Below are 21,291 nucleotides of genomic sequence, written 5' to 3'. Positions count from 1 at the left end.
GGGAAAGAAGTTACGTCTACGAAAGAGAATGAACCAAAAATGTGTCATTACTAGAAGTCATGAAATGTTACTGATACTAAGAAACAAAGAAACTCATAATTCGTTTAATTTTATGTTTAAAAAGATGAGTAGCTATAATAATTAATTAGCTTTAATATGATCAAAAATATTAAGGAGAAACTCAAACTCCAAAATAGTTGGGATCTCTCTCCATGTACTATTGTATGAGTTTTTCTGCAAGCGTTAATCTTGGCTTGTGATCGATCATTTGGACACTTATTACGGTAAATTTTTTTCACCTTAACATCAAGAATTCTTCCTAATTTATATCCAATTAAATTTCACCTTAAAAAATAAAAACCTAACTATTCATATGATAGACGAGAAACAGTCTGAAAATATTTTGGCAGACTTGCTATTTAATTTCTTACGCGACTTCTGAAACAAGAGAATTTCCTAAGAAAGATAACGCAAACCAGACGCGACGAGAAACGACAACGCTGCGCAACATTCACATTAAAGCAAAGAAACTAATTGTTTTAAATTTGCCTTTAAAAATAAGGATAGCTGCAACACTAAAAAACAGGTGTGATAATTAGTATATTACTCACATTGGAATGTTATTTTTGAATAAATTATCAAAAAAATAAATTTATAGATGTTGTTGTAAATGTAAAGAAATGGCAATATGGCGTGTAGAGCCATTTCACTCAGTTTTTCAATTTAAAAAAATTAGGTTAGAATCAAATTATAGAGCAGCGCACCTGCGCCATTACCTATTTACGTTTAATTTCTAATTTTTTTCAGTGTTTTAATGTTTTTTCCTGTTAATTGAATTGTTTGTTGTAAAATATTGTAAAAGGTTGCTGAAGATGATTTTTAAGGTATAAATCAGAACGAGGAGAAGAAAAGTAGTTTTCCTTTTTTCCTCAACCACTAAGGATCCCAGCAAATTATTAATGAACAATATTACCTAGGAGTTCCATGTTTTTTAAATCTCCAGCTACAAATTTCTACTTTTAACATGGAATCACGTGTGGAAACTGCTGTACGATTATGTCCGTTACGGGACAATAAAGAGCAAGTAATGTGTGTGGAGAGTGATCCGTTGAATAACATTATAAAAGTGTCAAACAGTCATGTATATTCTGTAAATCATGCACTGCCCTCAAATTGCTCACAAAACTCAGTATACAAAAGTGTAGCGGAGCCTTTGGTAGCTTATTTTTTGGAAGGTTGCGATGTTAGTTTAGTAACTTTTGGTCAAAAACGCACAGGAAAAACATACATGTTGTATGGATCAGGTCTTCATTGTGCTGCTAGTGAGGCTGATCAAGGTATTGTACCTCGCTTTATAAGGGAAGTCTTAGATGTGCTTAAGAGTGACAAAAGCAAAGATCGATTGTGGTCTTTACATGTAACTTGGTCTCAGATTGTGGGTGAAACCATTCAAGATTTGCTGGGAAACTCTTCCATAGAAATTGAAGATTTATTAGATGCATTCCAATTAATTCAGTTAGGACTGTCCAGCCTTTCAAGCCAACAAACCCATTCACTGTTTACTGTTACTTTGGAACAACAGTGGTTTGTCAATTCTTCTATTCATCATAAGATATCAACAGCCAGCTTTGCTGATCTCGCAGGTTGTGAGAAAATGTTTGTTCAAGATGTTCGAGGACAAATACAGACCTTGCCTAATGATCCGGGTTTGCAGGCACTGCAAAATTGCATCATGACTCTATCAGATCAATATACCAGAAATGCACAGTTAATTCCTAGTCAAATTCCATATAATCAATCAGTGTTAACCACACTACTCAGGGACTCCTTTGGGGGTCGAGCAAAAACCATTCTCCTATGCTCCATCTCACCATTAATGCAGGACTTTGGAGAGACTGCCTATACATTAGCAGTAGCTTCCAAAGCCCAACTTGTTAACAATTTCGTGACAATCAATTCTTACATAACAACTCAAGATGTGATTGGGCAAGAAAATCTAGATGTTTTCGGACTCCAATTTGCTGCCAATCAGCTACTAAAACTTGTTGTAAATGCAGAGGAATTGTTCCAAAATCTGGTTGGTACAGGTTGTCTGAAAAAGTCCGAATTGGATCAAATATCCCAGTGGCTGATGCTCAAACAGGAATGCGAGGAATGTTTAAGAGACACCTCAGAACCCCATAGATCTTTAGAACGGATTGATGAAGAGGATGTTGAGGATTGTACAGAAGGGGAACATTCTGAGACTGATGACAGCCTGACTGAAGATGAACAATGTGGGTAAGTTTTACATATATAGGGTATCCCATACTTGTTGGAACATGTTTTTGTAATTTAGAATGCTTTTTTGAAAACAGCTGAGGGATGCGCAGATAGCAATAGTGGACGCATTTAAAACATCCTGTATATCCTTCTAATATTTTAGTACTAACTTTACTTACTACGTTTTTTTTTAAGATTGGACGATTTGATTTCGGAATTTCAACAGAAAACTGATAATCTAATTACCAAATGCAATGGGGCTGATATGGCTTCTCAAACACCTCTGATTGACAGTGCCAATAGTTCTACTGGTTACGCTTATCATGACAAAGGCAAGTTTTCGTCGACATTGCCTGCTCCTTTATCCTTCTTTTCCTGGTGTTTAAAGGAATCTTGTCCTAATTAAGGGGTTTATTAAATAATATTTTTCATTGGTTGATAACGCCTTTGGTAATATTGTATAGGTGCTAGAGGTAGAAGAAATAGCGTTCATTCATTGGAGGAACTTCAACAGAAACATGAGACTATAAACTCATTAACCTTTAGTGGAGAAGATGTAATTGAGGGATGTGACAAGAAAGCGTCTCTACAGCGACCCATAACATCAGAAGCCAGAAAGAGAATTTTAAAACAAGTATGGATTTTCAAAAATTAAGAGCGAAATGCATTTCATTTTTTTTTTAATTTATAGATAGCGCTGACAATAAAGGGCTATGATAAACAGATTGCCGATTTAAATCAGACAATCGGCGTAAAACAAATTCTTATAGGGCAACTGTTGAAACACAAAGAAACGAAATCGAGTGCGCACTCGAAAATCGAACAGCGATGCCAAAAACTACGAAAGGAGATCAAGAGCACACAGGAAAAAGTAACGCTCTGGCACAAAAAAAACAACACCTTCATGGAAACAAAATACAAGGAGGAACTGGGGGAAGTGGAGGCCAAATTGAAGAGTGCGCAAGACTTGAAAAACATCACGGAAGACGACGATAGGCGCTTAGCAGAGCTGGAGGGGAGCTTGTTTTCGTCGAAAAAGCAATTAGAAAAGATTGCGAAAATGAGGAAGAAAGAAGAAAAAAGGCGGCAGATGTACGAGTCTTTATTGGTGGAGAAAAAAAGCGATAACGCCACAAGTACCGACGAGAACAAGGCCCTGGTGCTACTTATGCTCTCCAACTCCGACATGGAGGAGAGCCTCTCAATCTCCACGGAGGAACTCGAACGATATCGACACGAGATTAGGAATTTGCGTAAAACGCGGGAGTACCTGGTGGAACAGCGATGTCAGATTGACGCCAAGTCTCAAAATAAAAAGATTTTGAACGATGTTCAAGAGAAGAAACTTTTACAATATGAAGAGGCAATCGAAGCGATAGACTTGGCTATTGAATACAAGAATGAGCTGCTTTGCGGCCATCGAAGCACCGACGATAAAACTGTGGAAAAAGTGGAGGAGCCAGGTGACGTCATGTTAATGGATCGTTTGATGCATTTAAGCGAGAACGAGATGCGGATGTTGCTATATCGATATTTTCAGAAGGTGATAGTAGTTCTAACAATTAATTTGCTTTTAATCTAGGCAAGGTCTTCTAGGTTATCGAACTTCGATTAAGTGGGAAACGACTAGAATTGCAGGTGTTCGACTATGAAAGTCAAAACGAAATTTTAATTAATAGAGTTCAGAACCTAAGCCATAACTTGCAACAGGTTAGATTGGAGGGCGAACGGAAGGTTGTTCATCTGCATCAGCAATACGAAGATAAAATCCATCTTGTTCTGCGGCACTTGGCTAACGATACAGGAAGCGAAGAAGGCCGAGGTATAAGATTATTTGGTAAGTTTTTTCGCACCTTTAGCGACACACCATACAGGGAAATTACCCTTACAGGCAAGCAAGCGATAACTAGGACTGCGGGCGGTGCCAGCGGTACCAAAGTGGATAAAAGTAGTTTGATCGCAAAATTTACTCGAATAGCACGAACGGAAATTGTTCCTAGGCAACTTCAAAACGTAATTCCCACACCACAGGCGAAAATAACAAGGACAAAGAACAAACTGTTTATTCAACAAGCCAATAGTGATACTGAATAATAGTAATAATGATTGTGTATGTGATATAATTCAATTTAATATTTTTGTGTGTGTAATGTTGCATAGAAGACACGATTGTTGTTGTATAATTAGAAGCAAGTAATAATAATAAAGGAAGCAATAAAAATAATATAGTTTAAAGTGGTATGAAGCGCTTTTTTTATTCCTAAGCTTAATTATACAATTAATTGGTATTGGAAATATTTAATATTGAAGATTAACAAATATTTTAGAGCTTCGCGAAATATCGACGTTGCCAATACAATGCAAATGGCTTATTATTTTTGGTCAAGGTTTTGACGCCCATTGAGCTTTAATGTCACTATTGTCATAAGTCATATAACAATAATTTTTTTCAACCCAAATAAACAAAATAATGGTTTCGTGTAAATAGGTATAAGTAAAATTGAAAGCTATTGAGATGTTGCCTTATTTATTAAGTAATTAAAAAATAGTAGAATTCCGATCTTGTTCATTTCGTTTGTTTATTCCGAGTTTAATTGAAAAGATAAGTCTCATTTATGCAATGGATCAAATGCTTCCCAGCCCTGGGTTCAGCATACCCAGCATAGGTAAAGATATCAATGCGGCAAATAATGAAGAAACAACATTTCCAATTTAAAGGTACACCCTTGCACCAGCCAGAAGAGGACCAACAAATCCTTCCAAATGCCCTACAACAACAACAGCAACCTGTCACTAGTCAAGTACCTCCACTGGCTCCTATGGGTGGACTTACCCCCAACTTGGGTATGGGCAGTGCTATGACCCTACCACATACAAAATATGTGACTGGATTCTCTATGCCCATGGGATCTGTACATGGTGGTATGACGCCTCAAACTCCTGTAAGTATTCATTGAGTTTTGGATAGTGATAATTACAAAATCCTCATTTGGGTTGTTTGAGGATTGAAATTGTTTTCTGTTATATTAAAATTTGAATGAGAACTTTATATATCCACTGTTTTGTAAAAGTACAACCAAACAACATTAGTGTGTATTTACAGCAACACAGTATGATGTCATCAATGGTGAATTTGGGTGGAACTGGCGGAAGTACACCCAACATGAGCGTAGGCACTACTGGTCCAGCTACCCCATCACCTATGACCCCTATGACTCCACATTCTGCAGACCCAGGAATCATCCCACAACTCCAGTAACTTCTGTTTTTGTTTAAAAAGTTTTGTTGTCTCCAGTGTATTATTTGCAGAAATATTGTTTCTACTGTCAATTTAAATTGCAAACTTGAACTCAAAAAGATTGCTCTACATGCACGCAATGCTGAATACAATCCAAAGCGTTTTGCCGCTGTGATAATGAGGATAAGGGAACCAAGGACCACAGCATTGATTTTTAGCTCTGGAAAAATGGTCTGCACAGGGGCCAAGAGCGAGGAGGACTCTAGATTGGCGGCTAGGAAATATGCGCGAATAATACAGAAATTGGGTTTTCCTGCCAAGTTCTTAGACTTCAAGATACAGGTAGATTTAGTAACTGATTCATGTTAGAACTGTAATAAAACTTCCCATTTTCAAGAATATGGTAGGCAGCTGCGACGTGAAATTTCCGATCCGTCTCGAAGGTTTGGTGCTCACTCACAGTTCGTTCAGTTCCTATGAACCAGAGTTGTTCCCTGGCTTAATTTACCGCATGGTGAAGCCCCGAATAGTGTTACTGATATTTGTTTCTGGCAAAGTTGTATTGACTGGCGCTAAAGTTAGACAAGAAATTTACGAGGCATTTGATAATATATATCCAATTTTAAAGAGTTTCAAGAAACAGTAAAATCCTCTTTTCTAAATTGTGTTATCTATGCATTGCTGGACAGTTAAATATTGTAGTTTTAAATATTCTTTTCAATTCATTGACTTTTGGTCACAGCTACGTATAGATAGTATTGCCAGTTCAAAGACTGCTTTAGATGTATTACCCCTAATGTGTATATAAGTATAATTTGACCATATTGAACAATATTATTGTTGAATATAATACATGCATTAGTTTGCGGGACTTCATTTATTTTTTGGATGTAGTGCGATAAAATGGTTTATGTTGTTAAATGGAAGGTAATTCAAATTAATATACAATATTAACATTAATTGTTCGTTCTCGTTTCTATTTCCATTATAGAAAATTCAAGGAAGCAAGTTCGAGTAAAAATACCCTATTTCTAGAGAGAAAATAATTTTGAAAAAGAACATCAGTATGCAATCATTTCGGTTTGTTCTAACTGATTTACGATTTTCGAAGGTCGACTGATGCAACGTGAATAACACTCATTTGTATTGTAGATTGCCTGAAATTTGACATAGTGCTATCGATATATCACTACTCTAAATATCCCTTTATCATTTTTACGGAGTTATCTAGGTGTGAGTAGACAAACCGAGCATCATGCAATAGAAGGAAACTGTCCCCATTTAGCAACTAGTACTGTACGTGATATCTAGATGACGCCACTAGTCCGGACAAAAACTAATTGTAACAAATGTGAGAAACTAATACACTTTTTCCGGATATTTTTCCCACTTCTACCGCCCAAATATTCGAACAAATAAAATGTATTCATTTGAGCCAGACATTTTACAACTCGAATAAATAAAGGAACTAAATGAAACTACAAATCATATTAGTATGAAAAAAATACAATATTAAACTAAAACAAGACTCAATACTTAATATAACTTCAATAATACGTAAATAGAATAAAGTTATAGTAAATGTACGTGGTTTGATTGAAGTCGGCGGGATTCCCATCGCTACATACACAATTTAGTGAATTGATTAATTGCAATTTGCGGACACGATTGTGGCCCAATAGGAGGCAGGTAAGGAGTAGGTACCCACTTCAATCAAAAACTTAAATCAGCCTTAATAAAATAATCTATGAATTCTAAAACATGTGGATGTAAAAAATCTTACATTCCTAGAAAATAAATAAGTCTGCTAATAATAATTCTTATTAGCTGTGATAGTTTTAATGTAAAATTATATATAGGAGAGTGATAACATAATAATTATGTAACATGAAACATCTAGACGAATGTTTATGCATGGGCAAATGGCATAATTCGTTTTTTTTTAAGTGCTGTTATTGCTGGTTATGGACATTGGCCACGTATAAACAGGTCGAAGTCTTACACTACGCTATTCATGATCAGCAATTCTTATGAAAATATAAATAAGTAAGATTTGGTGGGTTCTTTATTAGTTCCTACTTACGATATTTACAAAAAGTCCCCATGATGGAGTCATATTAAACGTATTTAAATTGTTTCTAATAATGAAAAGGAATAAAATTATATAAACTGAGGCACTTTTTATTTAATTGCAAAAGGATGGCAATTTTTTAAATTTCATAATCAGAGAAAAATACGCTGGTTAGTATAAATAAATATATCAAATTCCTTTTCAAACGCTAAAAAAATAGGACTAAGTATTTACAATAACAAAATATTAAATTTCTAATAATTTAACAAGCGTCTAAAATATATTTGTAACTAATGAAGGATTTTTCTATGCGATTCGCTTTTGCTTCAGAACATTTTGGATTCGTTTAACAAATTTTGGTATATCGATTTTTGAAACGTGAATTGAATTCATAAGTCGTGTTTTCTCGATAACCGTATTGATCTTTTCATTCCATAAAAATGTGAAGTTTCGCATCAATTTCGTCCTTACTTGGTTCAAACGTTTTTAAAAACGGTTTAAAAAACAGTCCCATGTGACGTTAACATGAAATATATTAAAACCATTTCAAACCGCATTAGAAAGAAAGAACCGCTTCAAAGATATACATTGAATTGAATGTTAAAAATTTACTGTTTAGGCTTGGATTTGCCATAGAAATAAAGAAATCAAAACAAAGCATTGCTTAACTTTTTAATTTCTATGGAAAATATCTTTCTGGTAAAGCTACCAAGAATTTGAAAATTCGGGCCCTTTATACACATTATCATAGATTTTTCAACGAATATATGAGCACCAAACTGATACGAGCCTGGAGATATGCGAATAAATTCATTGATTTATTTAGCTTACCTTTCGAGTACCGTTAATGTTATACATTACTCACTCTCAAAAAATAATAAAAATAATAATAACATTGGCTCACGTAAAATTTTATAAGTGCAACTTGAACGTATGATTTTTGCTGTTGCTATTTATTTGACAGCCGGGATTGGTGTTATTAATGTATAAAATCTCTGTAACTGTGATATACCTCAACTAAAGTTACGTGGCTGTAAATTAACTACATCGGACGTCGGTTAAAAGATAATCGTACCATAAGATGAGAATACATTACCGGGCATATTTTCTTGGGCTCTATGAAGCAGGACATACTTCCATATATTTGTCCCTAGTCCGCAAATTAGCAAAATAAATCTTGAAATACATCTAAAACACGATGTCTCGGTTAACCATATTATTTGTGAATATTCATTCTCTGCTATATACCTACGTTTGAAAGACGGACTTTACAACCTACTTATTTCATCTACTACTCTCACTCTTCCATTCCTTTAATTTTTTGGTAATAATTGAAAAGTTTAGGCACTTATTAAGTCTCTCCACTATTCTGCGGTGGCAAATTCAGCAGCAGCAGCAACAACAAGAATCAAGACTGACTATTGCTGTCTTCACCGTTACTAGACGCACTCGAGCTGGTTTTCCTTTGCGGGCTAGCACTGATGTCTTTGTGAACAGTTTGCGGAATAACAGTTAAAGATTTCGGTATTCTCGGTATCAGTTGAATGGCTGGATTTCTCTCCAACGCAATCGCTGATATGGATATTGGTTCACTCGATCTGCCCAACCGCTCTACTTGTTTGTCCAACTTATCCAAAATAGTTTCGCCATTATCAGTTAAACTAGTAATGGTAGATGAAGCGGCACTGGAAATGGGTACCGGACTGAGAGATTTTCCTTCGGTCACAATACCATTGCAGGTGTTGCCTACGATTACGCCCTTCTTTGCTAACGACATCTTTAGGATCGAGTTTTGGCCGAGTTGTTGCTTGGCTTGTTGTTGCTCTTGTATTTTCTTCTGTTTGGCCTCGAAACTCCGTTTAATAGCGCACATTTTCTTGTAATCCTCCAAGGTGATATGGTAGGGTTTTCCACCAGATATTACCTTAAAAATTTTAGTAGACACTGAGAACTAACCACTGTGTATGACAAAAGAGATTCTTTACCTGTACAAGCCCGGGTCTTCTCTCACTCTTTTTGGCTGGATCAATGGGAATTAGGTTCGGTCTCCAATTCTTTGTTATTGGGAACTTAATCTTTTGCCCGGGTATCAGTGGTCGCCCCGGAGAGAGCACATTTTGATTGATTGAAATCAATCCCGGAGGCTTATTCTTCATATTTAAAGTGGATAAAACTGCAGTTTTCGAGTACTGAGGAGGTTGGTTGAGTTGTTGAAGTGTTATGGGAGCTCGAGAAATATGTTGATCTAGGCCGGTCCCTATCTGGCTAATCGTCACTGGTGGTAGGCCGTTCGAATTGGGATGATTAGTTATTCCCCCACCGCTAGTTTTTGTGTGTATTTTATTGAATTGCACCATGCTGGGTGGTTGGATATTGTCAGACCCAGTCGGCAGGTTGTCGTACGCCCGCAAACGGTTGTGCACACTTTCCCTATAGTTGATCGCATGGTGGCTCGCCGTAGGGGAGAGGATCAGATCACCATTCCTTAAAAAATTAAAAAATGCACTTACTATTGTTGCAATAAATTAATTGTTTTATTTTAAAAAATGCGCGTTTCTTATAGGTATTTACAATATTTCTCGCAGGCTTTTTCAGAAATTAATAAATTTTCACCTTTTAAATAGAATTTTTGCCCCCCTTATAGTTCCGTTAATGTCGATATTTTGGAAAGGTGTCAAGAAAAAAAAATCCTATTTTTAGCTTTATTTTTCCGGTTCAACTGTTATATTTTGTACTTTGTCGACAATATTGCCGTTTTTGACGATAAAGTAATCCTTGATCTAAAAATATGACATAAAACGTACCTAAAGTATTTCTCCAACAAAACTAAATGCCTTAAGAAACTGCTTTGACTTCCATATGGCTTCTGCAATTCTTGCCACAGCAACTTGGTGTCTTCATCGTACTGGATGGTGGTTGTACACTTCTCCCACCCCTCAGGCGTGCGAGACAACGTGTTCTTGAAATCGATTTCACCCATCAAACCTAATTCTTCTTCACCTATTTATTATTCAAGTTGAGAAATGAAAACCGAAAATAATCAAAAACAAGTTCGTTACCGGGAAATAGTTGTCTCACCGACAAGGATGGGGTGGAAATTGGTTTTCCGTCTTGCCACAGATCATTTGAACGTGGCATTGCGTAGGTCGGCTTAAGAGATATCGAAGGATTTTGGCCCAATTTCTGAGCCGCTAGATCGTTCGATCTGTTTTTGTCAATACTGTTTTTATAGACTCTTGAGATTTCTATCGAACTCCCCAGCTGAAACAGCAAAAAATTTAATACGCATTTACTTTAGGGAATGCCTCCTTACCAACTCCAGTCTGGGCATTTTTCTTTGCACTCCCGGTACTTCTTTCTTGCTTTCATTATCACTAGGACACTCCATAGCAATAGCGGGGATTAAAGTGTTATAATCCACTCCCTCGTATTCGTCCCCGTCGTCGGGGGAATTATTGTTGATATTTTGTGAATGACTGGAATCCGTGGATGGTGCTCTGGACCTGTTTCTGTAGTTGGAAATTCACTTTTTTTTATCGATCAACAAAAACGCTCTTTACCTAACACCGGACGTGTCTTCATCCTCTTCGCTCTCGTTGAAAAAATTCTTCGGCCGTTTTTTGGTTCTGCCGATTAAATCTACATCCTTTTTATCGATCTTATCGGGAACAACTACGGGGTTTTCCAAGGAGGCATCATTGAAGTGGAGCAATCTAGGGTTCGTTGTCAAAATTCCACAGAACTTTACTTTAGCATTTCTCTGCTTACCTCTTTTTGTATTCTTTGAAGAAATTCACGCTGTTTTCCATGCGCTCCTCGGGATCTTTAAGAATTATCGAGGCGAAGCATCTGCAGAGCTTACAGACTACCGGCTTATCGGATAACACAATAGGAATACCTAAAAAAGAAAAAAGCAGAAATGAAAAGATATTTGAGTGTTTAAACGGTGATTTACCGTCATCTTTAAGGGCTTCGTTCAATTCTTGCACTTCAGGCCCTAAATAATGGATGTGATTCCTGGCTAGGCGTCTTTTGCACATGGCGCAAATCATTAAGTGCTCTAAAGCAGAAAAATGCTCATCGCAAATCGGAATCGAGTGCAATCCGGGATTATCCAAGTCGATGTTAATCTAAGCGATATATCGTATTTAAAAAACGATAAAACCCCCCTAACGCTGTCACTAACCGCTTGACAAATACTTTTTCGCATTTTGATAATCCATTTCCTGCGCAAAATATTCGAGGATACATTGTTACAGCCCAATACGTGGCAGTGGTTCTGTCTTGGTCCTGGAGCAACCAGCGAGTTACGTTTCAACGACTTATTTATATAGGATGGGGAATTGGATTTCCTGTCGACGTGCCTGTAACAGGCGTCGCAAAGACAAGAGTCCCTAGTCAAGTGTTTTTCCGCTAAAATTGATGTTTCGATTCATTTGTCGTTACTACACCCATATACTTGTAGGTACTCACCAGATAAAATTTTGTTTTGCCTTTCAACACTTTTTATTTGAGCTATGTGACAAGGAGTGTCAAATAGCCCAAACTTTCCAAAACAGTAAGAACACTCATCTTTACAAAGCCGGCCAGGATGAATGCTGAAAGAACTAGCTTTTTCGGGAACAATCAAGGACTTTTCTGGTTGACTCTTGTTCTCATGGAAAGAACCACCTTGTTCACCTTCCGAAGTGTGTTGTTCACTACTGCCATCTGTTTGTGATAAAGAGGTCCGTTAGTTTTCCAAGTTATTTATTAACTTGGGGCAAAAAAATACGGACAATTGTGATTTACAGATGAATATTCTCCATTCTAAAACCGTGAGCTGCGTTTTTATTACATATACGCGTATATGATGAATAGCCCGAAACCAATGTACAGAATGTTCCGAATTACTATTGGAACTATTTAACCCCGTGTTCGACATCAAAAAATCATACTAGTTTGCTATACCATAAACCATAATAACAAAAATTTTGTTAAGGGACAATTATTAAGATTTGCTATAAGAGTAGGCGGCTGTAAAGCCGTTTTTAAAGATGCATTAAAAAGATATTTCAATTGTTTAATAAAAAATCTAAATAAAAAAATCGAAAGACAGCTTTTTTCTTCCAAATTGAATTGAGTGTTACTCAAATGAAAAAAAATCGTTTTTAAAAAATAACATTTTATTGCGTTCAAGATATAAATAATTCAAGTAACTATAATCACAAATGCAACGTCAGCTTATGAAGTTTTGATTGTAATGCCCTAACTTATGTGTCTGGAGCGGGTAGCAAATCAATTCTTTTATATCTAGTAAAGTGTTAATCCAGACACCACTGGTAAAACTAAAAATATATTTATCATTGCAAAACGTTCTCAAAACAGTGTAAATAAAAAATCCATTGAAATATCTTCAGCCGCTTGGCAACAATCAATAATTTTTTTCCACCAACCTTTGACAAACCGTTTTTCGATAAAGTATATAGTTTATATAGCAAACCAGTAGTATTTTTCGATGTAGAATGTGTGATTAAATTATAGTATTTGCAATTTGGGACATCCTGTTTAATGTTATTCCAACTTATTAATTAGAAATACTGGGTAGTCATGAACAACAGATAGTAAATAAACCCGAACTAATCTCATTCATTTTGAGACGCTGGGAATTTAACGCATGCCTAATTTTGACATTTGCTGTTCATTCGCGTGGCAAATTTGACCACTGCCATTGTATACAATAAGTTGGAGTAACGTTACGTATTATTGCAATACATATTTGAACTTTCAGATTGAGGTAATACACAAAATACACTCCAAGGAAATATCCCAGTTTATGAATTATAAATCCTATATATTCCTCCCAGATATAAGATATTTCCTTGTTGCGCTGTTTGTGAATATTATGCAGTTTTTCCGTTTTTGTTAAAAAAAGCAGGATATTATTGAAAAAACCGTACCTAACGAGTTGTTGTGTCCAAACCAGAGAACTAATTGAAAAATAAGCTTCTCACAAAAATAGTCAAAATAGTGCGCTATATCGTTCGAAAACGCATTAACCGATTTCCATGAGTAAAAGAAATTCTGAAAATTCATTTCTTCTAGAACTATTGACGAATAGTCATCTTGAAGTTTGGTCTCAAAGCCACGTAGTTACAGTGATAGTTTTGAAATGAATAGAGCTGTCAAGCGCAGTAGGTAAAAAATTAATAATTTTTACATAACATTCTGCATGTATTCTTTAATCTGTTCGGGAAAAGAAAATTTCTCAACAAGTGTTCGTTAGTTATTGTAAAAGAAGTGGACTTTCAGAATATGATTTTTGTTCATGAAAACGGGGCCAATGCGCTTCCGATATGATACAAGCTTTTAAAAAATAATGAAAAAAAAAACGTGCCGTTTCGACTATTTTTGTGAATCGTTTATATCTAAACCCAAAACCATAATTACCCATGTTAGATCGGTTAGAATAATGTGATTTGCGATGCGCACCGGCCGAGTCGGACGACTCTCTGTTGTGTTTCGAAGAAGTGGAACCACTCTGAAACAATGAACAACCAAAAATTAATAATTTTCTATTGGGTCAAATCTGTTTGAGAAAAATGAACAACGGAAAACACTGATTTTTTATACGAAGACGAGAAGATTTTCCAAATTTACCTCTTTCATAATTTGGTAACCTTCCTCAGTGCTGGCGCCCTCCGAGTCATGTTTAATACTCTTACTCTTTTGTAAAGTCATTTTTAGGGAATTTTTCCTTTTCTTTTTATTAATTTTTATCACAGTTTTTAAAGTTCCAGTGTACGGGTCGCTCTTCGCGGCGGACGCCTTGCTCTTCCTCTTTGGATAAGGTGATCCTTTTGCTGTTTTGAGGCTTTGTAATCCCAATGCCTAAAACAGAAAGTCAAAATGATCGACGGCTAATGAACTAGATCACACTCACATTTAAAATGCTTTCTTTCTTCGCCAGCTCTTCAGCTGACTCGTGTGAAACCTTCTTTCCGACTTGTTTTTTACCAACTACATTTCCCTTCCATTCTTCATTACCATTAATCTCACTCTCATTCTTATCACACCTTTTTTCAGTCGCTTCTTTGCCAGTCTTTTCGTATTCCTTTTCCCCTACCTCAATTTCACTCATTTTCTTGGATTCATTTTCTATATGATGAGCTCTTAAAATTACTTCTTTTGATGGTGAAGGCCTTATGTCGTGTATAATACGATTGCAATTTTCTCGTTGAAGTTCTGTGGAGGACGATTGCAAATCTAGAGAAGCAGCATCTGTATGGGCGCTCTCTTCAGCTTCTTTTCCACTTCGGTTTTTTTCTGTATTGATGAGTTCAATATTACTCTCAACTTCCTCACACTCAGCATTCTCCTCTTCCTGGGTTTTATCCTCAGAACTTTGGTTTAAATCTTCATTACTGACATCCTGATCGGCTGCGTCATCGGTCAAGTGTTCAATAGAAAACAACACCACATTGTCCTTCTCTGTAACGGCTATTCCTATTTTATGGTCATCGACAACGGGCTTTTTCTGATCGATTTTTGCAACCGGTCGCACCATTTCTAATACCGGCGGTTCCAAATGCTCCACATCTGCTGCTGCTTGAAGATGTATAATAGAAATATTATCATCTGCAGTATTCAAAACTTGTTTTTCCAAGATTGGAGCTTGATCCAACAAAGGATCTTGTTCGATGGGTTTAGGGCTACTATGAACCACGCAGCCACCTTGAAAATTCTCTTTGTTAATGTCTGCAAATAAATAAATGATTGAGTTGCATATAATTATTTTATATACACATACCAAAAGTATTTAAAGTAGGATCAGTTTGTTCCAACAGTAATCTAAGCTCATCCTCTTCAGGCATTGTGTTTGTAGATACCTGAACCGGCGAAATTCCACTTTTGGAGGTTGTCGCTTCGGTGGCGTATTCATTTTTTCTCTGAAAAATGACTCAATTTCTTACTCTAAAGGCACTTTTCTACAAAAATTTACCCCTCCTTGAAGTTCTTCTGATCCTTCCATAGTCGATCTCCCGTAAAATGGCGCCATCTCGACCCTCCCCGCTGATTTTTCGCCGCTCAAATCGTTAAAAGTCTGTTTCATAATGTCCAGTAGTAACCCTTTTTGAGGCACTTTTGCACTCGGCGATTCAAGGATTACTTCGCACGAGTCTGGTAATTTAGCTGTCAAATTGCTATCTGTGGACTTGGGAGCCGTAGTAGCGACAGCATCAGTGCACAAATTCGAATTGGTGTCAATAACTGGTTTAACTAAATCAGTAGCTGATTTTGGTTCCAAAGTGCAAGAACCGTCTATTAGTAAACTGTCTAATACCTAAAGGAAAATAAATATGAAGTAAGTATCAAATAAGAATTTACTCACTCACCGTTTTAGACAGCTCAATGTCTTTCTCACTTCCGTGTAAAGAGGCCAAATCGGAAAAACTGCTGTCTGATTCGTAGCCCGAGAGCTTAGAGGCTGTTTCACTTCCACTCATATCGGAATATACCCTTTTCCTTCTCTTAGGGCTCTCCAGACCTGCCAAAAGATTCAAATCCTTGAGTTTGCGGTGCTTTCCGTTACGTAATTGTCTTGCAGGTGAATCGGATCGCGTCGAATATGGACTTGACCGTTTGGATCCCAGCCTTATGGCTCTATACAATTCAAATAATATTTCATAAGACATTGGGTTAAGTAATATGTGTAGGTATACATTAAGCGAATTGGTCAAAAGTCTATTAATATCGAGGGCATTGATAAGCTTGATCTAGTACTATACAAAACACAGTAATTATATGGGGTGTTTTATATCTTTCTCGGGTTTTCTCCCAAGGTTCCATATGTTTTTGCTCTTGTTTTACTATTTAGACTCTTGCACACTTAATTTGTATCATAATTCTGTACATCAAATCATTATTATAATATTTCTCGCCTTAAGAAGAATTTAGAGTTTGACCAACACAATTCCAATTTGATTTTGTATTAAAGAGTTACTTTACCTTGGCATTTGGCTAAAAACAGATACCAAACTGTCTCCACTCACATTTACAGCACCAGTAGGAAATCTCTCAATACTATGCCTCCTTTTGATCTTAGGCAAATCAGTCTTAGACTTGTGTACGTTCAAATCTAATCTATCAATGACTTTAAAATCTGCGGGTTCTAATTTTCTAAGCGTATTTTCGATATTTTCCTTTTTCATAAAATCTTTTTTCAAGAGTTCCAAACGCTGCTTTTTCGTTAACTTTTTAATTTTCTGTTCTTCTACTTTGGAGGATTCTGATGCGCAATCCACCAATTCTCGTTTTATGTGATCCGAATCGATTAAAAACGAGAGGTCTGTCATTCCTTCATCGATTGAAGATGGATCGATTTTGGGTTTCCTGTAAAATTAATAAAATAATGAATCTAATAATTTAAAATATCGTTAGAGAAGAAAAATAATTTTCTAAGTAGATAGATTCAATGGAGGTTTCAGTAAATTATATAGTATATAGGGCGTTCGTTCCAAAATGAACACCCTTACTCTGTGAAACGTTTGACCTACTCCCTTAGGATATCAACAATTATTATGATATGAAAGCCCCCCTCGAACCACGGTCCTGCATCCTCCACTAGAAAGTTGTTCATTTTAATAAATTAATTGCATTTAAAAGTAATTTGTTTTATTGCCACGCAATTTCCGCTGTAATTTGTGAATGCACCAACTAATTTCACTGTTGAATAGGAAATTTTATTGTGTCCTTTACAACCATATATCACTTGAGGTTGTTTTAAATGCACACTCAAACTCCCCTTACAAATAACAATGTATGTGTTTTTTCTTAAATTAAACTTTCCACAAAATTAAAAGATATTTAGGGTAGTTCGTTTTCAAATGAAAGCTCTATATGTAAAGGAGCGTCCAATTAAGTGTTTCAATTGAATCATAACGTTCCTGTTTACTGTTTACAAAATCTAAATACCCTTTTCAAAGAAATTTTTTTCCTGGAAGCCGAATCCGAAATGGTAAGTACGAAAGTTGTGATTCAATTGGATGTCCTTGTTCCTAACGAAATTAAAAAAAACCTCACCTTGGTCTTCCAGGTTTTCTCACCGCTTTAGCAGTAGATTCCATTAAAACTGGAAGTTTCAAGTCTTCATTGGCACCAACACTGGACTCTTCACTAGGCTCCATTTTAATTTTTCGAATATCTATTAATGAGGGGGCTTGCAGTGATTTTCTGCCTCGTTTCTTTGGGCTCTTCCTCAACCCCAAATTGTCCTCAAAAATTGGCTCCAATACCGGGGGTTGTTCTTCCTCTTCTTTCTCATCCTCCACAGGTTCTTGCTTGATTTTAGGCACTTTGGTTTTTTGTCGCGATTTCTTCACAGCCTCCTTACCGCCGTTTTTAAGCAGCATTTTCTTTCCATCTTTACCTACAGTTAAGTGGGCATTTGTTACAAACACATATGTATATAACATGCTATTAAAAGTTACCTTTACTATTTTCCATTAACACCCTGGCAAAATTTTTAGGATTAATTTTCAAGGGGGTTTTTTTAGTGACTCGCGTTTTTGCTTTTAACTGCACAGTCTTCTTTACCCCTTTAAACGTTTTTACTGTGGCTTTGACAGATCTGCCAGTTTTCTTCGCAATGGTACCAGTAGTGCTTCCAATGGCCTCATTCTTAATCTGTGCAGGCAACGAGGTTACCTCCTTGGAGGTGGTATTTGGTTGCTTCTTAACTCTGGTTGCCATGGCATTTGGATGGGCGTTTGCATGGGCTGTAATAAAAAAAAAGAAATCTAATCAAGTGACTTAGAATTTCCTATACAATTTGCAATCCGAATTATTGCAAAACAGATAAAATAGAAAACGCTGTTTCAGCTAGATATGCGTTAAGGTTTCAGTTACGTACCTAGCCATCTATCAACAATGTTATTTCCTTTGCGTTTCAAGACGTTACAGCTGTAGCCGTCTGTCGATATCTCCGCCACAATAAACATTATACGCAAGCCCAGATATTGAATTTATTGAATGTTTGTGCCTACTCATTTCATTATCTTGTATGTATTTTAATATGATACATAAAACAGGATAACCGACGGTAAAACGTGTCAAAAATTATGAAGTTCCCAACCCAAAGAGAATTATTATTGAAATCTATATAGTCATGTCAATCTCAACAGATATTAGTGTTAAAAGTCAATTAACAAATAGTATTGAGAAGTTAAATGCAAACATTATTGGACTCACTATTAATGGAAACTTTATGAGTAAATTATATTGGCGGGTCAATCGGATATCAAGCAGAAAGTCAATTTTCCATGGTGATTCCTAAAACTAGCTACTCTGGACATGTTTCACCCTATCAAACCTTTGTTATATATTCAATATGTATTATTCATTTTAATAATCCATTACATGGGTTTCTATTATTAATTCAGAAGATAGAAAAAAACTTGAAAAACTACTATAGAACATAAAATGCAACTTCAAGGAAATTTACATTGAAATATGGATTCATAGGATTTTAAATAGCAGTTGTCTTAGATTAATTCATCTGTTGTCTATTGAAATTAGATCTTTAGTTGTACATTTATGTCTCATCACCAAGGTTTTTTTTAAATAATCACCCGTAATATCCATTCAAAATTCTTTTGATTTCAACTCGAGGTAGATAATACTACAGGCTGTCTTTTAAAGATGATTCACCCTTATAACCTTTCAAATGCAATTAAAACATATCTCCATTAGTCTCTCTTCTGCACAGGAAGTATTTTTTTTGAATCCATAAAATATTAGGAGGAAAGAATTTACATTACAATGAGTTTGCAGGTTTACAAATTGCAATTAGGTACTAGTACCACCTCAAAATTTTTCTTAATTCAATTAGTGTGGTTTTTTCAAAAAGAAGCATATGTTTAACACACAGTGTGATATAACAATTCAAGGGCTGTCGAAAAAATGGAGCTCATGATGGTTTTGAAAATCTGAACCCTCAAACTATAAAAATTTCGTAGCACCCTATCTTAGAGAAGAAAATTTGTCTGTAAAGTAAAATACATATTTTTGAAAAATATCAAATAATCAAAAGTTTTTGAATATTCCCAAAAATAATATTTGGTATTTAAATTATGTCTATAGCACCTTGGGAATGTCTCTTATCTAGTTTTTTCCAAATTTACCAAATTATTTCATCTGGGAAGAGCCAAAAAATGGAGGTCTCAACAAATTCTAATAAAAAGAAACCAGAAAGAAAATAGAAAAAATAAAGATGTGACGTAAACGACCTTTCATTTCCCTTTGTCGTTCTGAGCTATCGCATCGAAGCCCCTTCCCCAAAACCTTTTCGTAGCAGATTCCAAAAATGGGGCACCCAGCGCTTTTCTGAAGTCTTTAGAGCAGAAAAGTAAGAGAACAACTATGGTTGCTACGGCAGCGCAGTACCGGTACTAAAATGTCCGACCTCCGACTGACTGACGACTATTCATTCATTCGACTATTTTAGACGTAGCAATCTCGTCATCAGTAATGTTATTAGTAATAGCTCTTCCATTTTTTTGAAAGTCCTATGAATGTTTTTGGAATGGCAATACCGAGAGTAAGGCATTTTTGGGACCAGCTCTAGATCAGACTTAGAGTCAGTTTTATTTTAGTAAAAATAACGAAAAACCGTAAACAATGTTAATGACCTGTTAGTAAATTTCCGCCGACAAGTCGACATAAAAGGACACTTTTCTTGGTTAGAACCGGAGAGAAAAGTGAATCTTTCGTTGTATTCGGTCGGTTTAAAGATGGGGCTTTCGTTATTTAACGGAAAATTCTTGAATAAAAGCAATTTGAGGGTGGAAAACGAGTTGAAAAAGTAGGGTTTATTTATTACTTACCCTGAATAGTTTCACAACGACAACGCCACCTATATGATGCGCCAACTTTGCAACGACGAAAGCACGTACTCCATCAGTGATGCCGATCGCACCCGATCTCCACCGACCACTTCACGAGACACAGATGTTTGCTACAGAAACTACAGAACCTCGTTTAAAAATCCTCTAATTTCACCTGTAAAAAGACTGTTTTACCCGAATTTTCCTATCGATTTGGTAAGATTAACTCACGTACTAACCGAATCTGTAAAAATGTTTAAAAATTTCAAACGATTTCTGGCGAAATTCGACCAAAAAATCAAAGCGTAATTTTACAATATCACACGCTGACTCAACATTTAGTAGATATATTTTCAACTCGTCAAGTTTAGATAGTAATAGGGACGTGGTATGGTTCTTTAGCCAGGAATTTTTTGTTTAGTTTCCGAATTAGCCGCTAGGCGGACGAATAAAATCGCTTTAACTTGGCAAATACATGGGTTTATTAATTTTCCAGGCATTAATGCGTTTCGGTTCAAGGCCTTCGCACTCTTTATTATTTTGCTTTATTATACCTGCTTAATTAATTTAAGAACATTTTCGATCATTTTGAAAATCGTTTTTCAAGTAAACAATTAAAAATCACGTCGAAAATTTCGGAATTGCACTAGTAACTTAACTTTTCTGTTAATCACTTCGGTGGGCTCTATACATTATGCAAGTAAGCCTGTGCTGGACTAACTTTAGTCCTGATTTTTATGATATTGAAAGTGCCTCAAAGTACTTCAACTCGAATTTTTAAGGCTCCAGAGCCTCAATCGAGGTGTTTGGAAGACGGTAGTGGGATTATTACGACGTACACGTTCTGAACGCCTTCT

General features: G+C 36.0%; 3 protein-coding genes across 6 annotated transcripts; 2 read left to right on the top strand and 1 right to left on the bottom strand.

The window, feature by feature from the left end:
- The first annotated feature begins 911 nt into the window (after positions 1 to 911).
- cos (kinesin-like protein costa) lies at positions 912 to 4,474 on the top strand. Its single transcript, XM_066398485.1, has 6 exons — positions 912 to 2,280; positions 2,458 to 2,594; positions 2,727 to 2,896; positions 2,954 to 3,805; positions 3,859 to 4,099; positions 4,154 to 4,474. Exons 1-6 carry the CDS (start codon positions 1,025 to 1,027, stop codon positions 4,354 to 4,356), a joined length of 2,859 nt encoding a protein of 952 aa, XP_066254582.1. The 5' UTR covers positions 912 to 1,024; the 3' UTR covers positions 4,357 to 4,474.
- Positions 4,475 to 4,744: 270 nt separating this feature from the next.
- Positions 4,745 to 6,460, top strand: Tbp (TATA binding protein). Its single transcript, XM_066398386.1, has 5 exons — positions 4,745 to 4,928; positions 4,981 to 5,204; positions 5,366 to 5,517; positions 5,572 to 5,842; positions 5,898 to 6,460. The coding sequence occupies exons 1-5, from the start codon at positions 4,883 to 4,885 to the stop codon at positions 6,144 to 6,146; spliced, it is 942 nt and encodes a 313-aa protein (XP_066254483.1). The 5' UTR covers positions 4,745 to 4,882; the 3' UTR covers positions 6,147 to 6,460.
- Positions 6,461 to 6,973: 513 nt separating this feature from the next.
- east (enhanced adult sensory threshold) lies at positions 6,974 to 20,788 on the bottom strand. Of its 4 annotated transcripts, XM_066398484.1 has the most exons (21): positions 20,630 to 20,788; positions 20,435 to 20,574; positions 18,041 to 18,328; positions 17,634 to 17,979; positions 16,560 to 16,943; positions 15,947 to 16,214; positions 15,553 to 15,894; positions 15,361 to 15,499; positions 14,494 to 15,308; positions 14,211 to 14,441; positions 14,001 to 14,091; positions 12,045 to 12,281; positions 11,758 to 11,984; positions 11,527 to 11,701; positions 11,340 to 11,469; positions 11,132 to 11,284; positions 10,885 to 11,080; positions 10,631 to 10,832; positions 10,376 to 10,571; positions 9,557 to 10,055; positions 6,974 to 9,495 (listed from the first exon to the last, which is right to left on the bottom strand). In XM_066398484.1, exons 3-21 carry the CDS (start codon positions 18,300 to 18,302, stop codon positions 8,980 to 8,982), a joined length of 5,409 nt encoding a protein of 1,802 aa, XP_066254581.1. In that variant the 5' UTR covers positions 18,303 to 18,328; positions 20,435 to 20,574; positions 20,630 to 20,788; the 3' UTR covers positions 6,974 to 8,979. The 4 variants fall into 4 exon arrangements, with proteins under 4 accessions (XP_066254581.1, XP_066254579.1, XP_066254578.1 ...); XM_066398482.1 differs by lacking the exons at positions 20,435 to 20,574; positions 20,630 to 20,788 and adding an exon at positions 18,463 to 18,580 and having other exon boundaries at positions 10,885 to 11,074; XM_066398481.1 differs by lacking the exons at positions 20,435 to 20,574; positions 20,630 to 20,788 and adding an exon at positions 18,463 to 18,579.
- Positions 20,789 to 21,291: the final 503 nt, after the last annotated feature.

Source organism: Euwallacea similis, chromosome 17 (assembly GCF_039881205.1).
Source record: "Euwallacea similis isolate ESF13 chromosome 17, ESF131.1, whole genome shotgun sequence".
NCBI classification, from domain to species: Eukaryota; Metazoa; Arthropoda; class Insecta; order Coleoptera; family Curculionidae; genus Euwallacea; species Euwallacea similis.
Note: the sequence above shows the minus strand (reverse complement) of the source record. Positions and strands in the feature narration are given on the sequence as shown.